The sequence below is a fragment of the Corvus brachyrhynchos genome, unplaced genomic scaffold (genome assembly GCF_000691975.1).
Source record: "Corvus brachyrhynchos isolate BGI_N302 unplaced genomic scaffold, ASM69197v1 scaffold258, whole genome shotgun sequence".
NCBI lineage: Eukaryota > Metazoa > Chordata > Aves > Passeriformes > Corvidae > Corvus > Corvus brachyrhynchos.
Window position 1 is genome coordinate 1,923,895 of NW_008240122.1, and position 17,183 is coordinate 1,941,077.

At 37.9% G+C, this 17,183-nt stretch overlaps 1 protein-coding gene across 1 annotated transcript in view; it reads left to right on the top strand.

Annotated features, from left to right (window-relative positions):
* Positions 1–17,183, top strand: part of MTA3 (metastasis associated 1 family member 3) — a 130,558-nt gene that overhangs the window by 14,804 nt on the left and 98,571 nt on the right. Inside the window, exon 3 of the mRNA XM_017744863.1 lies at positions 6,263–6,389. Coding sequence (XP_017600352.1) covers positions 6,263–6,389 — 127 coding nt within the window. The remainder of the gene's footprint in view (positions 1–6,262; positions 6,390–17,183) is intronic.

Sequence of the window (17,183 nt, forward strand, 5' to 3'; positions counted from 1 at the left end):
ATTAAAAGCAGACCTGTTCCCTGTAAACACAAGTGATCACATTTTTTACCTGCCTGCAAAAGTGCTCAGATTCATACTTTCAATAGTAATATTCTATTTAAATGACTTGTAATCCGTACAAACTGTGCTTTGGATTTCTTATCCTATTTGAAAGTAATAGCAAATATCAAATTGATGTTAGATATTCTAACACTCATCTGAACGTTGCCACAGATGTGGTATAAGTAAAGCTAATTAATTCAGCTTTGGGAAATGCTTCCTTAGGCAAATTGACAGTGCATAGTCTAGCTCACAAAGTTGATTAAGTGGCCTTACTACAGCTTTAGGGGTTAAATATCACAACTAAGTTAGTACAGTGAAACATGTGGCAAGAAGCCTCATGCAAATGAGCAAATTGGCCAACTGCTAACTTAAGAGAGCTCTTCATTCACAGTCTGAATAAAGTTGTTCAGATGGTGAGACTTACTGTTTTTCTTTTGTATGAAATTTGGCAGTAATTAGATTTACTCCCTCTCCCCCAAAATCTGTATTTGTAATTGTTGCTGCTGTAGCATCTAACTGCCAAATGTGCACTTGAAGTTGTTGCCGCAACCATCTAAGCTTAGAGAGACTTATGCACAGCCACCTTTCCTTTGATGTGTGTGGTAAACTCGCTGCTCTTCGGCATTCTCAGCTTTTTATCTGTAGGTTTGAAAATATGTTGTTGATACCGGGTATGTGTATAATTTTTGGGCTGAGTGTAGAAGAAAAAGGTATACAGGAAAGGAAGAAAGTTTGGAAAGGTTTCTGAAAGTGATGCTTTCTTTGAATTGAAATTCTGTTCTAATACTGGTCTAATACAATTTTAAAAGTATTTTAGCAAACAGTGAAACGGCTGTAACTCCACAAATGGTGGTGGTGCTTTGAATCTCTGCATTTAGGCTTGCATAAGCCAGATGTAGCTAAGCTGAGGTATGGTTTCAACAGTAGAAGCAATTAAGTTTAAGAGGTAGAAAGTTAATGCACTGTAGCTTTGGGTACTCTGCCGTTTTAATTCAGCGTTGGTCTGTCCTGCTGTTGAAAGGAGTAGTCTTGTTTTTTCCCATTATGTCTTTCCAGTCTCCTAGTTCTGCTTTTTTCTCTTTTTCTTGTTCTTTATTTTCTTTTCTTGGTAGATCCACTAGGCCAAGCAATTGGAATTGACCTGGGACATCTGGGTGAATAAAAAACTAATTGCATGGTCTGAGTCAGAGGGTGGTGGTGAAGCATCCAGACTGTGTGTGGAGTCCCATGGGAATTTCTGTGGGGACCTGTCTTTACCAGTGACTGGAGCAGGCAATGTGGTGCACTCTTATCATGTCTGCAGGTGACACAAGAATGGGGGGATGACCCGGGGGTGGCTTGAGGGAAGGGCTGGTATTCAGAGATTCCTAGAAAGCAGGAGGAGTGGTATGTCAAGAACATGAAGATGGTCAGCAGGGACAAATGCCAAGTCTTGCACCTGGGAAGGAAGAGCTCCTGGTAGGGATATAAGCTGGGGCTTGGGGGAGCAGCTCTGCAGGAAAGGCCCTGAGGCTGCCGGCAGACAATAACTTCCTGACAATGAAGGGAGTTGGCCAAGAGCATCCTGGGCAGTACCACCAGGCACACAGCCAACAGATCGAGGCAAGAGATTATCCTCCCTTTGCATCTCATCGAGGGAAATCGCATCCAGTTTTAGGTTCCTGATAAAGGAAAGTTGCTGATAAATTGGAATGCATTCAGCAAAAACCACCATGATGGACACTTGCCCTTCTAGGAGAGTCAGCTGGAATTGAACTTGCTCGGCTTGGAGAAGATGTGGACTCCCAGTGCCTTTGGGGAGGTTATAGACCAGAAGATGGAGCTGGACTCTTGGCGGTGACTAAATTGAAATGGGAGTGATTCAGATTAGATATGGGTAGAAGCTTTTCACCATTACTGGGTGATGGAGAGGTTGTGTAGTCTCTTGTCTTCAGAGATTTTCAGTTGCTGAGTTAACATGGGCTGACCTCACAGCTGAGCCTACTTGGAAGAGTAGCTTGTGCTAGAGACCTCCTGAGACCCTTTTCAGCCTGTTGTCATGATTTTTGATTGAATGTCCAGATCTGAACTCTAGCTGGAAAGAATGCTGCCAGCATTTTGGTGGCAGTAGAGGGAGAACTTTCTCCTTTCTTTTAATATTGAAGATTTACTCCTCCTCCCTGAAGATAGTCTTCAATGTTTAAACAAATCTCTCTTACTCTCTTCTGCAATACACAAAGGGAGCACATGGGGGGTTATTTTGATTTAGTTAAAGAAGAGTAGCGTGTCTGAGGAATTTACCTTGTTTTGCTAGCTGATGATTAACTGTACAGTTGTTTGAGCTGCATTTAAACCTCTAAATGTCTTTCAGGACATTTAAAAAGTTGTTTTAAAAGAAATTTTTAACTAAATAGGAGTATTGTATTTCTAGAGACTTGCCCTCAGTTTATTTTTATTTTAGTTGCAAAAACAAGCAATTCTTCCTCATAGCAAGCTTCACTCATCACATAACTATAAGCAAAGACACTGTATTCAAAATTTAGGTGGCACAGACAGCTCTCTCTTCTTCTCAGGCTCACTAACACCACCATTTTCTAACAGTGCATCCTACAAATTAAGTGGAAGAGGGAAAAAAAGAGAGTGTTCTTCATGTTTTGAAAAGTGGTGATGCATATGTAAAAAGAATGAGGATTACCATTTCTTTCCAGTATCCATTGCTTGACTGAGTCAGTTAAGTCTCATTTACATCAGATGGGAAAGGGAAAGTTGCACGCAGTCCATGAAAGTATCACCAGATCACTCTGGTTTTCAGGATCACAGTAATTATTTACCATTGATGATTAGAAAACCCACATGTAATAAATAGACCACAAGTTTTAAAAGCTCACTGAAGATGCCTGCTTTTGCTCACCAGGACTTTTCTTTAAAATAATGAAATATTTCTTGTAAACCAGGAAAAATACTAAAAAACAACATTCTCTTAAATTTTGCCCAAGGCCTAAAGGGGATTGTGTGATTTTTTTCAAAAAGTGATTGTATTCATCTTTGGAGTCATACCTAAGAGTTTCAATATAATATTTAGCTGAGCAATTTTAAATTTATTTTTTTGTCTCTCTAATCATGGAACAATGAGGTCTGTGTATGTCATCGCCATAATCCTGCATAAAAATGTTTGCTTGCTCTGAGCTGTTGCCTCTCTTCCCTTGCTGAATGCTGAAATGTGCGTATCTTGGTGGGTACTTTATGATTTCCTGTAGGTACCTTCTATTTCACTCCTTTTGATAGAAATAATCTCTCCTTGGATGGCAAATGAAATTCACATGTGCTGTAAATCAAGTCAAAAATGTGACAAGATCTCTAAGAGTTCTGCAAGGTTGTTACCACTTTCCTTCTAATGGGTGTTAAGGCCAGATCATTGCAAAAACCTGCTTCAAAAGCAGCTCTCTGAAGGTTTCTTCAGATGCAGAATTCTTTGTATTGCCATCAAGCAAATTTAGCTTTCTCCCTTCTTTATGCTATCCAGTTTCCTTTCCTGGTATAGGTTTGTGTGACTGCTGGGACAAGCTATTACCTGTTTTACAAAATCCTACTGTTAGCATTGGTTTTATATTTTAAAGCTGAAGCAGGAAATTGTAAAATTATCCCAATGGTAAATTGTGTTGAGTGGATGGAACTGTTCTGTGTCTGGCCGTGGTTTCCTCTACTTAGTACTGAGTTGCCAGATCATCATGTGTAAAACATCTGTTTTATTTCTAAAAATATAAGAGAAAAAGTTACATTGTTTCATGTTTAGGTTTGGAGTGTTTTAAGAGATCGGTCTAAGAGACATTTGGTTTAAGCTTCAGGCTCTTGGATCAGCATTTTCATGTCTTATGTAAGATTAGTGCAATAAATTTGATTCAAGGTGGTGGGTTTTCTTCTTGATTTTTTAATTTAAATTCTTACTTGAGGAAGATATTGAGATGAGTGTAGCTGTCTAAAGCTGTTTTAAACTCTGGAATATCAGCCCATATTGTCCTGTGTTTTGTGCCTTATCTACAGTCAAATGCTTTTTTATATGTTGACCAAACTTGGGTTTGGATGCCTGAATTACTTAGAAAAAAACCCCAAACACAAGGTAACTAAAAGAAACATTAACGCTTGAAATTGGAAATCAAAATGTATCTTGCAATGGTCACTTATTGTAATAAACAGTTGTAGAAATTAATTGCTGGAAACATTGGTGTGGTTTAACCCCAACCAGCAGCAAAACGCCACACAGCTGTTGGCTCACTTCCCCCAGGTGGGATGGGGGAGAGAATTGGAATTAGTAAACAAAGTAAAACAAGGAATTATTCACTGCTTCCCACGGGCAGGGAGGTGTTCATCCATCCCCAGGACAGCCGGGGTCTGTGACACACAGCAGTGAGTTGGGAAGGCAAAACATCATCACTCTGAATGTCCCCACTTCCCTCTTCTTTCCCCCACCTTTATATGCTGCTCATGATGCCATGTGGTGTGGGACATCCCTTTGGTCAGTTGGGGTCAGGTGTCCCCTCCCGGCTCCTTGTGCCCCTCCAGCGTCCTTGTTGGTGGGGTGCTATGAGGAGCAGAAAAGGCCTTGGCTCTGGGTAACCTGTGCTCAGCAATAACAAAAACATCCCTGTGTTATCAGCACTGTTTCCAGCAAAAATCCATAACACAGCCCTACACTAGCCACTGTGAAGAAAATTAACTGTATCCCAGCCAAAACCAGCAAAACATGAACCTTTTAACACAAATTTATATTTTTTAAAATAATTACTTGCCTAATTAAAAAATGCTTTGCCTTGGCATAGATTTTTGTAAAGATTTATTCATCATCAGTATTATAGATGCCAAAATAATTCAAAATTGAGTTATAGTCTGGCTTGAACATGTCCATGTGTCGGTGAAGTTGTGGGTTGTCAGGTGAGATGGGCGAAATTCTTGTTTTCATTTTTGTTCTCTTGTTCTCTCTCTCCACAAAATATGCCAAAACAAGGAAGGGGGTGGGGTTGTCTACAGCAAGATAGACCTAAAGTAGAATTGGGTTTGAAGAAGTTGGTTATATCAGGGTGTGTTGTTATATCACTTTTATGAAAAGAACTGTTAGAAGTGGAATTGACTACACACAGGCATGATTAAAAAAAGTAGTAGTGTTGCATTTGGAGAGAACTGTGGTTGCTATGAGGGTTCAGGCAGGCTTCATTTTGAAATAGTGTCTGTAGGTTGGTTGTAAAAATGGTTATTATTAGTAGAGAGGGTGAGGTCCTCTGTTGTAGGTAGTTACGTGAAATACTATCTCATGCTGAGGTTCTGTTGTTGAGTTTCTGAGAAATATTTTGTAAACTACACCTGGTTTTGTAGGTGATCGATAATTTACCAGGCAGAAAAGTTAGAGAAGTTATTAAAAGGTCTGTATTTTTGCATCCCTTATTCAGAGAGACTTTTTGCCCTTTTTGGGATGCTAGAGGAAGTCCAGATTCAGGTTCCACATGTCTCAAAAATCTACTAGGAAGGCAGATTTCAGCCATCAAGATCCCAGGATAGGTCTTTTGGAGAGCCTGCCATTGTGTTACATGTTAGCAAGCACTGGGAACATTGCCCTTCAACTCTATATGTGGTTCTATCTAGTATCTGCTTTTATTTCTTCCTGTCTTGCTTAAAAGAGAAATAACTTTAAATCTTATTTAAATATGCAAATTTAACACACTGCGTTTGTTGTCAGTATCTAAGAAGGTAATGGAATAATAGAAGACACTAGGCTTTTTCAGTTTTCTTAGACTGATTTTCCAGTCTTAGACTGCAATTATGTGTAGTAAATTTCAGTTCATAGAAAGTGTGCTTTCCTCCAGGACTTCTGTAAAAGTTTTAGTAGTAGTAATACTGGCAAGAGAAAGTCAAACCCAAAACTGGTCAACAAGCAAGAGAAAAAAACAGAGGAAAGAAGACGAAAAAAGAATGAGTAATGTTGACAGGATTGTTCTTAAACTGTGTGAAAGACATCAATGCGTAGTACAGTAGGAGAGGAGCATAATTTTTTTAAAGAGTTGAAGTAGAAGTGTATAATTCAAAATACTTAACATTCTGTCAAGTTACATAAACTGTAGTCTTGTTAAACTCATCTTTTCTTTGAAATACTAAAGGAGGTTGCTAAGGGGTGGGGGGGATGTCAAATGAAATGGTTGCAATGATGTTATGCAACAGAGTTAATTTCGACCTACGCTCTGCTTCTCTGCAGAAGAAGTTGAAGAAGAGTCTGAAACTACAATTGAGGTTGATTTGACTGATAAACAGAAACATCAGTTGAAGCACAGAGAGCTTTTCCTTTCTCGCCAGTATGAGTCCCTACCAGCAACGCATATCAGGTAAGAAGTAGTAAATACAATTTCTCTGTGTGTTCTGCTGGGTGGATTGCCTGCCAGTAGCCCACCTGCTTGAATGCTTCAGCCTTGCAAAAGGGCGCCGTTGGTCTTGGCTGAGTTGGTCCAGGTTGTCCCATGAACTGCTTTGGAAGCGCCTTTGTTTTTTCCTTCTGTTACTTGATGTTTGAGCCTTGACCATTTTGTCTGGCCAGGGAAACAGCAGATGGGTTTGGAAAGGAGGCAGTGGCTCAGTGGTCAGATCTGCAGTTTAGGGCTGCATGCATGTAAAATTAAAATTGCCCCAACTTCAGAATGTGAAGAAGCCATGACTTGAGTTTGGCTAAATGTTGCAGAAACATTTCAAGTATTGTTTTAAATTGCCTTTAATATTAATGTAGGGAAGAAGCTTGCTAAAGCTCGAAAAGTGTTTGTTGATTTCTTTCTGTAAATGACCTAGGTGCTCATGTCATCATCTATTTAGCAGTCAAGAAAGCTTTTTTTTGTGTTGGGAAGAGTGGATGATAAATCTAGAAATGGAAAAGAAACAGCACAGTGATGGGGGGAGTCTAGTTTAGGGTGAAACAATGCATTCTCACATTGCATTCTTAACGAATTTTCATTTTCTCATTACATCCCACTGCCCCCAGCTATTTCAGACCATAAATGTCTAAAGGCTACCAAAAAAAAGTAGATATTGTCCAACAGCAGAAACACTTTGTATGTGCATATTTATTTTCTCTCTTACTGGCAAATCACATAATCACGGAATATTCAAATCACATAAACACTGAATATGTTGGAATGGACCCACAAGCACCACTGAGTCCAGCTCCTGGCCCTGCACAGGACCATCCCCAAGAGTCACACAGTGTGCCTGAGAGCATAGTCCAAACGCTTCTTGAGCTCTGCCAGGCTGCCTGGTGCTGTGACCACTTCCCTGGGGAGCCTCTTCCAGTGCCCAACCACCCTCTGGGTGAAGAACCTTCTCCTGATATCCAACCTAAACCTCCCCTGACAGCTTCAGGCCACTCCCTTGGGTCCTGTCACTGATCACCACAGAGATGTTGCTTCTCTCTCTCACTGACAACACAAAAACTGGAAGTTGGAAAATTTTGTATTAATTTTCTGTGCTTGATTCAGCTACTTGTTCTGAGTTTGAGAAAGTCATTTAACTGTCAATTTTCTGCTGCTCCAACTATAGCATGGAGATAATAATCCTGTGCAGTTTCTTTTACTTACTTTGACATTTAGATATTGAAATAAGGTATTCTCCTTGCAGAGGGAAGATGACATAGAAGAAGTATTGTAAATGTCTTCTCACCTTACAACTCGGGGAGCAAATACAATAGAGGTTCTCCAGTGCATAGTTCACAAAGAAGGCAGAAAAACACGTGAATTCATAGTGCATGCCACACAGCACAGCAGGCAAAAGCAGAGTGATGACTTGCATCTACTTTTCAGAACAGATGAATGTTGTAGGACTGTGCTGTCACGTGTTACTAAGACCTTTACCAAACAAATTCTGGAACAAGCTTGATGTAGATAATGACGTTTCAGCAACCTTAACTCTGTTTTAAAAAGAAACAAGAAGGCAAATACACTATAAAATATGCCTTATTTAGCTTTTTAACTTACTGTGTTCACATTCTGTGATTCTCAGTAGTTTTCTTAACTTTTAGTAATTAGCTCATCCTGTAAAGATAATAGAAATACTGAGAAGGTGGTACTCCTCTAACTTTCTTCCATCATTTTTTCACTCCAGAATACTCAAGGATGCAGATATCACAGCCTCTCTGGGTGTCTGTTTCAGTGTTTGATGACTGTTGTGAATTTTTTTTCCCTGTCATCTGTTTGGGATTTCACTTGCTGAAATTTAGTGTCTACTGCCTTGTGTCCTATCACCGTACTTCTCCAAAAGGAGCCTGGCTCCATCTTAGTTATCTATCTTTTCATTAGCTAATTGAACAAAGCAGTAGAATTTCTCCCTTTAATTGTCATACCTTAAGAGTGAACAAATCCAGTTTAATATCGTCTGCAGACTTGTTGAAAGTGTATTCAGGTTAATAAAGATATTAAACTGTTTGCTCCAGGGTCAGCAATTGGGGAATGCCCCCAGTAACCAGGTGCCAGCTGGACTTTGTATCACTCACCACAGCCTTTTCAGTCTGATGGTTTTTTCCAAGCTTAATTGTCTACTTATCTAGTCCATGTGTTTCCAATCTGCTTGAAGGACACTGGAACACTGCAGGCCTTGCTCAAGTCAGGTTCAATGACATTCTCTTTTGTCACTGGTCTACCAAGATGGTTGCCTCCATATAGAAAGCGAGGGGATATTTGTGCAATAAAAAAGCCAGGGTAGCTCCATGATGTGGGCCTTTGCTCTAAGCACCTGCAGTTTAGCCCTGAGATAGGAAAAACTGGATTTACAGGAATAAATGACACTGTGGTATGGAGTGGAGATTGGAGGTTGGAGATCAGTTCTCTCAAGAGTAAGAACACAAAACCTCAACCCCTCTGGAAGGGACAGGAGAAAGTTTTAAGTCAATTTTAAGAGAATGGAGGAGGTTTTTGGCAGCTACAGATCTTGAACTTTTCATGACATCTTCAGCCAAGAAGAGTATCTGAGTGTAATTGCCTTTTTGTTGTCATTTAAGGAATAAAAGAATTTTACCTAGTACGTTTTTATTTAGTTTTTGCTAATATGGTTTTGCTGCTTTTGTTTTGTCTTCTTAACTTTATCCTTTTTACATTTTTCAAACTGAGTGGCAGAGGAAATTATACCTCCTCCCCTCTGAAAAATCCTCTCACTAAGGTTACTTTTATTCTAGTTCACAATTCCAAATACAGTGATGTCTCATTTATACACCTGTTGCTGTTACTTTGTAGTTGAGTTACCTTGCAGTTACTTTAGTGGGTTAGATTTCTTTTATGTGCATGTCTAATTCTGAAGCTCTTTGGTCTGCAACGGTGGGTTTTGAATAATTCTGATGCCATTTGTTTGCTCTTGTATTAGTGAAATACAGTTTCATTCCTTATTCTGATATTTTTATTTTATTGTATATACATTATATGTAACTTTTATTATGTGTAATTTGTTTTGTTAGAAATGCTGGGATTTTTTAGACTTCATCTTGTCTCCCCTTTAAATTAGGTGTCACTATGCCATTTCAGTAGCTTTAGGGAGCAGTATAAGTTTTGGCATAAAAAGCACCCAAAGAGCCAGATTTAGAAAATAATTAGTAGTAGGTATTGTAGTAGTAATCAAACATGGCAGTGCTGCCTTGTGGACAGAGTTCTTGCAGTGGAATGTATTTCAGAAGGTGGAATTGCCTAGCTGGGTGCAGCACTGTTCTGGAGTCATGGTGTGTGGTACAGTACAAGTTCATGCATCAGTCTGGGGATCAAAGACAAGGCTTGTTACCTTCATGCCCACTTGTCAAGTTACAAGTGAAATTATTGCCTCCCCTGTCTGCTCAAATGTGTGCAGTCAGTAACACCCCTCCAGTGGATTATCTCTTTCTTTCATAATCCCTGCATATTACAGGTGCAGTTTTGCCAGACTCTGTAATCCCACATGTCTTTGTCACAGCTGTCCTGCCAGCTGGACTCCCTGAGCCACCCTCCTTGATTAATGTCACGCAGTGAATGCACCCAGGATTGGTGCAGGTGGCTCCTATAAGCAGTGCCATCCCAGAGAGGGGCTGAGTTGAGCCAGTGCTGTGTACATGGGGTTTCAGAGGTTTGAGCATTATCAAATACAGCATTTTGGAAAGGCATGAAAAGTTATGGGGGGAAAAATGGTGAAAGTTGTCAGGAAGTTGAAATTGTTTGCCAGTGTTGTAAAATTCATCGTAAAACTTAGCATGTAGTGAGAGTGGGTCCTTGTATAAAAATCTGCAAATGGTTATCTTTTTGGAGATGCACTGGGTTGTCTGACTTGTGATTTGGGCTTTATATTTATTTTTCACTCTTAAGCTCTCAAGAGTTAATAGGTATTAAACATGCTTAGAGTGTTGTAAAAGATTGCATTAGCTTCTAAGTTAATTTGTAATTGCTCTAAAGTTTAATATTTCTTATGAATAGTGAAGCAGCATTTATTTATACATCAAGGTTCATCTTACCATTTCAATACCTTTGCTTATTTCTTGTTTGCTTATATGGTGTTTTAGTCTTGGGGTCGTGGGTTTTGTTTTTTAGGTAAGATGGTGATGACGATTATATTTTAAGTGTTTGGAAAGCATACATAAGTCAAGCACTCTCAGATGTCATAAGAAAATCAGGGGTGAATCTTTTGGGCTGCTTTATACTGCAATAACAACCCCCACCCCCTTCAGAAAAAAAAAAATCAACTTGCATTATTTTACATGTGCAGGATATCTGTGCATTATGTAGATGTTTGTCATTATGGGGTTTGTTCAAAAACTAGTAAATTTGCACTGTAATCTTTAATAGGGAGTGTTTATTCAATCTGCAATTGGATGAACTAAGTGTTTCTTGTGCTTTTTAGAGGATCATATTTGTTGCTTGACATAAACAGCAAATTCAAGTTTTCTGTGCACCTATGGCCTTTAACTCAGAAACACTTTCTGAGCTTTGATTCTGAAATCTTTTGACACATACCCTGTATTTTAAAAACTGACAAACAAAAGACAAAACCAAGAAAAGAACCCTCCAAACTATCTTAAGATGGTCTAGGCTTGGTTTATTGCTTCTGTTCCAACACAGAAAGGACTTCATGAGCCTTTTAAAAATTGTGATTGCATAAGATAGTTATATTAAAAGCTGATTAATATGATTGGGGAGAATGTGAGTATTTTTGCAGAATGACTGTGCATTTGTGACATTAAAGAGCATCCAAATAGTCAGATCATGAGAAGAGTTCTCCAACTTTGATTAAGAAATTTGGACCTTCTGCATATTTTTATATGCAAGCATACAAAAAAGTGTACTTGAACTTCTAAAATATTAATCTATAAGGGCCTTGGTTTCCCTCTTTTGACATTATTCTGATCAGTAATGCAGTCCAGAACACAGTGTTAATTTTTTTTTTTAGTTTCGTGTTTTGTTTGTTTTAATTGTTTGGTGATGGTGGTTTTGTGTTATTTTGTTGGTTGTGTTTTTGGCTGTTGTTAAATGGTACCCTTGCTCTTGGGCAGACTAAAGGAACTTTGATTGGTACCACTTCGTAGGCATAGCAGAAAAAGCAGCTTAAGAATGTGCAATTTATAAGAACATGCCATGCTTACAAACTGTATCAGTGTGACACTTTTTAGATGTGTTATAAATGACTCAGTTGTTTGAAGTATCAATATTAGTGAGTCCTGATGAGATCATGAAGAAGAAAGAACAGCAAAAAAGAAAGTTGGGTGATAAAACTGAGATTTAGAGAAATACTTTTCTTCTGAATGTGGGATTCCTTCATTCAAAACACAACAAATGATCTGAAGCTCAAGATAGATACGGCAGGTCATTTTATAGTGTTGCTTTTCAAGACAGGCCACTTTAGAATTTAGTGGTATTACCGCAGGATTTCTAGGTTTGGTATTCCTGGCAAACTAGACGTTTCTGCATACAGGGTGTGTGGGTATATATACAAATTTTAGCTACTTTTTAAAAGCTTACTATGAGCCTTATAAGCCTGATTATTTTCTGGCATAAATCAGACTGGATAAGGAATGAATTTGTTTTGCATAGGTATATGCTTACCTGATCATTTGGATTGTTGAGCAAAGTATTCTTCCTTTCTGGATTGAGTTTATTTGGAGGAAAGGGACCTTTGAAGCATGTCTGACTCTTTTTTTTTTTTTTTTTTTTTTCCCCCAATAGGATTCAAAATATTCTTACTTGAATTAAAATGAAAATTCAGTCTAGGAGAGAATTCTGTTTTCAGATGTGGTCAATAGCCAGTACTAGTAACAGTGTAAGAAAAAGTATATTTATCAGTGGAAAACTGTCACTTAAATATCTGAAAATCAGTACATATTTCCCTGTAGTGATATAATTACAAAGTAGGAGCCTTTCATATGGTGCAAAACTTTTATGCTCAGTTGCATGGAGTGATGTGTGTTGCTTCCGAGCTGGGCAACTTGTAATGGACTTGATGATCTTAAAAGTGTTTTCCAACCTAAATAGTTTCATGATTGTATGAAAAATCATTCCTAACCAGCTTCCTGTGGTTTTGTTCAATTCATGTGCATCACTGCTGCTGTGCTAAAAGGGAACAATTTTTTTTACTTTTAAGCATGAATTAGTCCCTAGAGAAAATATATCAATGACTTGAGTTTGCAACAATGCAGTTTCCAGTTTACAGCAAGTACATCTACAGTTATGCTTGTTTTGAGATATCAAAATATGTAGTTTTACTATGGCTGCATTAAGAAAATATTTACCTTTTAATTACTTTTAAATCCATGTCAGCTGGGCACGATTGCTCTGTAAATGTTACCAATTTCAAGTGGTCAAAATTAGCACTCTAGCTCTAATTAAAACTGAATTTTTTGACTAAAAGCCACACTCAGTATAAAAATCCTGGGCCATGCATATGATCTGTGCATGTGTTCAGATGCCAGGCATTTACTAGTTCATTTAGATGTGCATAAATCAGTTTGCTATGCATTCTATTTTTAATTTTATTTGATCAAGCATGTATTAATCCGATAATATCAAGTTTATTGATTTATCTTTTGGCCACAGATACACAATCTTGTACTCTTCAGAAGATTGGCATTATTTTGTCAGAGGCGCAGATCCCAGTAGTAGTCACCTAGCGAATACTTTTGGTTTTCGTTTGGGTTTTCTTCTTCATGTTTGAGATGGCTCTGTAAATGAACAGAGACAAACTTGAGCCAATTCATTATGAATCAATACAATGCAGAAAATTTTTTTTGTCAATTCCAAATTTTGATTGAATATTTTAAAAGTCAAAATGTAGTTAGGGATCTATTATAGGTTTAAATCACTATGATGATGGGGTTTTTTTTTGTTTTTAGTGTTAAGCAATAGCTTGCTCTCCAGTTAATCTCTTTGCAGTCTTGTGAACTTGAAATTTGCTATAAAGACATTGGTATGTGTCTGTCAGCATCATTCTGTGCCCCTTAAACTGTGCTTCAAAGTAAAATGCACAGGTACTCTTAATATTGGCTTCCAGTGACTGGGGAATCAATTTCATATAATTAGTAGAAGCTCTTTGAGCTCCACAGTTCCCACTCTGTGGTTTGGTGATCATCATTGCAATTTAGGCTGCTTGTAAGGGATCGTGACTTGGCTCAAACTGGATGTTTCATTGGAAATCTTCAGGACACTTTCTCATTTAAGAGAGTTCAGGAAAAAAAGTACTGTTATTTCAGGTAGCTCTCTCTTTCTTTACTTAGTATCTGTACCTTTCCCACTCCTCCTTTTCTCCCTTTATGCTGGATATGAGAAAGATTACTCTTGAGTTCTATTCCTGCACTTGCTCCTTTCTACCCCTCTTCATTATGCACCTTCATTTTAGTTTAATCTCTGATTGTCACTGAAGTAACAGCATATGTTAAAATCAAATCAGATTTTTCTCACAAGCATAATATTTCCTAATATTCTTTCCTGTTATTTTATTTTCAGACTGTCTAGCTAGTGACTCATGCTTCTGTGTTCCAAATGTCTACCAAGACACTAACATTTCTTGATGCAGATCATCAAGATACAATTGGTATATATCTGTACAAAATCATCCAACATAATTCTGTCATATTCAGGAGAGCAATTAATAATTGTTATTTCCAAGTCTCTGGGGTCATGCCTGCATGTGTTTTTTTTCTTTCTGCCGCTTGTATCTGAATTAGCAATGCATTTAAAGTTTCATTGACTTGGTGGGAACCCAGAGCAATGAGTTCTGAGAGTTCTTGCACTGTGTCATTGTCATAGGCTACATCTTCATTCCAATAGGAGATTTCATTGGCATGGTACTGAACCCATGAGGTTGCCTTTCTCTACTCCTATCATTCATGCTGGTTAGCAGGCAGCAGGTGTTTTGTTTCTTGTCATTTCTTTCTGTATTTTTTTTTTTTTTTGCATACCTCCTGTTCCAAGAAATCCTTGTTTTAAAAAAATTAGTATCTCATGGGCTGTCTTACTCATCTGGTGAAAATGTGAAGAAATAGCCTGCAAGAACAGCAGAACGGGAATTGTAGAGGCTTTCCACTGGTGTGCTGATGATGCCTTTTCCTGGTCTTAAAATCAAGAGTCATACACAGTTAAAAGGGAAAAAGGGATTTTACCTTGGTATTTATTTTAAGGATCCTTAGGTGCACATGTCCAGGTCAAATGCACCGAAATGCACACTCCCAAAAGATCTGGTATAACATTATGGGTTTTACTAATTAGCATATCTATCAAAAATTCCCCAATGAGACGCTTGAATGAGCCCCCCTCCCCAAGGAGCTTTCCCCTGGATGGTTCTATCTTAGTTTACAGAATGTGTTCTGGAGAGGACCTTGGAGTCTGGTCCCCTACCTACGAAGCTTCTAAAATGTTTAGTCTCTCAGCTTGACAAACAAGTCCAAGAATGTAGGCAAAAAGCACTAAGAATACAGAAGTTGTAAAAAGGTATAACAGGGGTATAAAAGAAAAGGCAAAAAAATCTTCATGGCATCACTGAAACCAACAGGGACTGTAAAAAAATGAAGAAGTTGCTGTTGATTTCGATTCATTTTGATAGTTTTAAAATAGAAATGTTTGCATCAGCTTTTTAAAAATGTAGGTAGAGATTTTAATCTATATTTTTGAGTACTTTGAGAAAAAGGTCTTTAAAGAACAATTACCCAGACAGTGCAAACAAGAAGGCATTTAAGTGTATCTTCTGGGCAGTTTGGTGTTTTGCTCTAGGTTGTTTAACCAGACTATACTGAAGTCTTTTCATAACATTGTCTGGTGTAATTCTTGAGCTGGTTATCATCATCTTTTGCCTTCATTGTAACAGCTTAGTAAGGGCAGTCTTGTCCTTTTCTCATCTAAATATTGATGTCAGAATCTTGTCTAAAGTATGTTCCCACATTTTTCATTCCTCTATTTGGTCTCACTGAAATATGGTACTTTTTTGTCTTTAGTTTTCAAGATCTCTTAGGTCTTAGCTTACTCTCTGTGAAGTCTCTACTTCAGGACTGGCATGGTAACTGACATCTCACGTAGAATGTTGATTTTCATTAGGTCCTTATTGAAACTCAAAAAGTCTCACAAAGCTGTCATTTATTTGCTAGAATTTAATTCTCCTTTTCTTTGTTCCGCAGTAAACAGTCCCCCACCCATCCAAGGTAATATAGTTCCCTAAAACAGGGAGGGGAAGAAAACAAATCCTTATGTTCCCCACAATGAGACTTCTATCTAACATGATGACTAGTATTTCTTACCATTTCCTTTTAATCCTCACTAGTGTCTCTGTGCTTTGAGGTTTCAGCTGTAGATGGTTAGAGGTTTGGTTTTGGGACTGTATGGTCCTAGCTTTCGGCTGTTGAAGAAATCCTTTCCTACAAAATCATTAAGGCACTTTTTCTATAGTATGATTTTTGTGAAGAGAGAGAGTGAGTCTCATTTCTATATTGTAACAGAAGGGCTTCCCTGGGGTATGGAAGTAGGTTGTATGTATGGAAAAATAGCTTGTCAGGCATCCCTTAGCTGATGGGTGTAAATGATCAGGAATCGTCAACCCACTGGTGAAGTCACCTGGGACATACAAAAAAAACTTACAAGCAGACAAAAGCTTCTAACAAATGAGAGTGAAGAAAGGTGTTGCATGTGAAAAGAGCTTTCACATGATTAATGCTTTAAAGAAAAAAGTTATGAGTTGTGGCTCTGGCTACTAGGACAGGTGAAGAAATTCAATCCTAAGTGTTTTATATGATAGAAGCTGGCAAATACCATGAGCACATATATACAGTCAAGTTTTATTGTCTCCTTTTACTGCAAGACCTCTAAATTACTTTTTGTTGCTGTCTGATTTAATAATATAATAAGTTTTGTTGACATAGTTGTCAGCTCAATGGAACAACTCTTTATTTATGACCAGTTTAAATATGAAGTACATCTAAGAGCAGAAAGAATTCTGGAGGCACAACTTAATCTCATCAAAATTAAATTGTAATGAAGACATAAAAGCTAACTTACTTTTTTGTTTGCTGTTTGTGTATTGCTGAGGTTGCTGAAACTTTCCCTCAACATTCCTACAAGATAAATTTTGCCTAATTCTGTAGGAAATAAAAACAAATTTTCTGAATATTTTTAATTTGAGAAAAAGGACCAAACCAGATATGTCATCTTAACATCAAGACCTTCTGATGCTGTTAACTAATAATTCACCTTGGTGATACCAGTTAAGTCAAGAATGCTGCTTGTTGGAGGAATACAGCTTAGATCAGACAATCAGAGTCACATAAGAGGAGGAAGGTTTCATACGTGAAAAAACAGTAGACAACTCTTCATTTATTTATTTAATTATTTTTTTAAAGCCAGCTCTTTGTAGTTTTTACCTGAGTTTTGTTCAGTTTAGTGACAGATTTCAGGCAGGAGACTCCAATAGAACAATGAAACTGTGGCATTGTATGCCTTCAGTCTAAGTAATACTCAAATTGCACAGACAGTAGGATTTCTGAAAGAAGAGAGTGTAATTTTATTTTGGTGTGTGACTGATTTCATAATCTGGTAAATGCAGCGTACATGCTCTTTCATTTGTTTTTGTAGGTAGCTAGCTCCCCCTTTCTTTTCTCTGTCTAGTTTAGAATAGTCAGATTTTATCCTGTTATATTGATTATTTATTTGATATAGCTC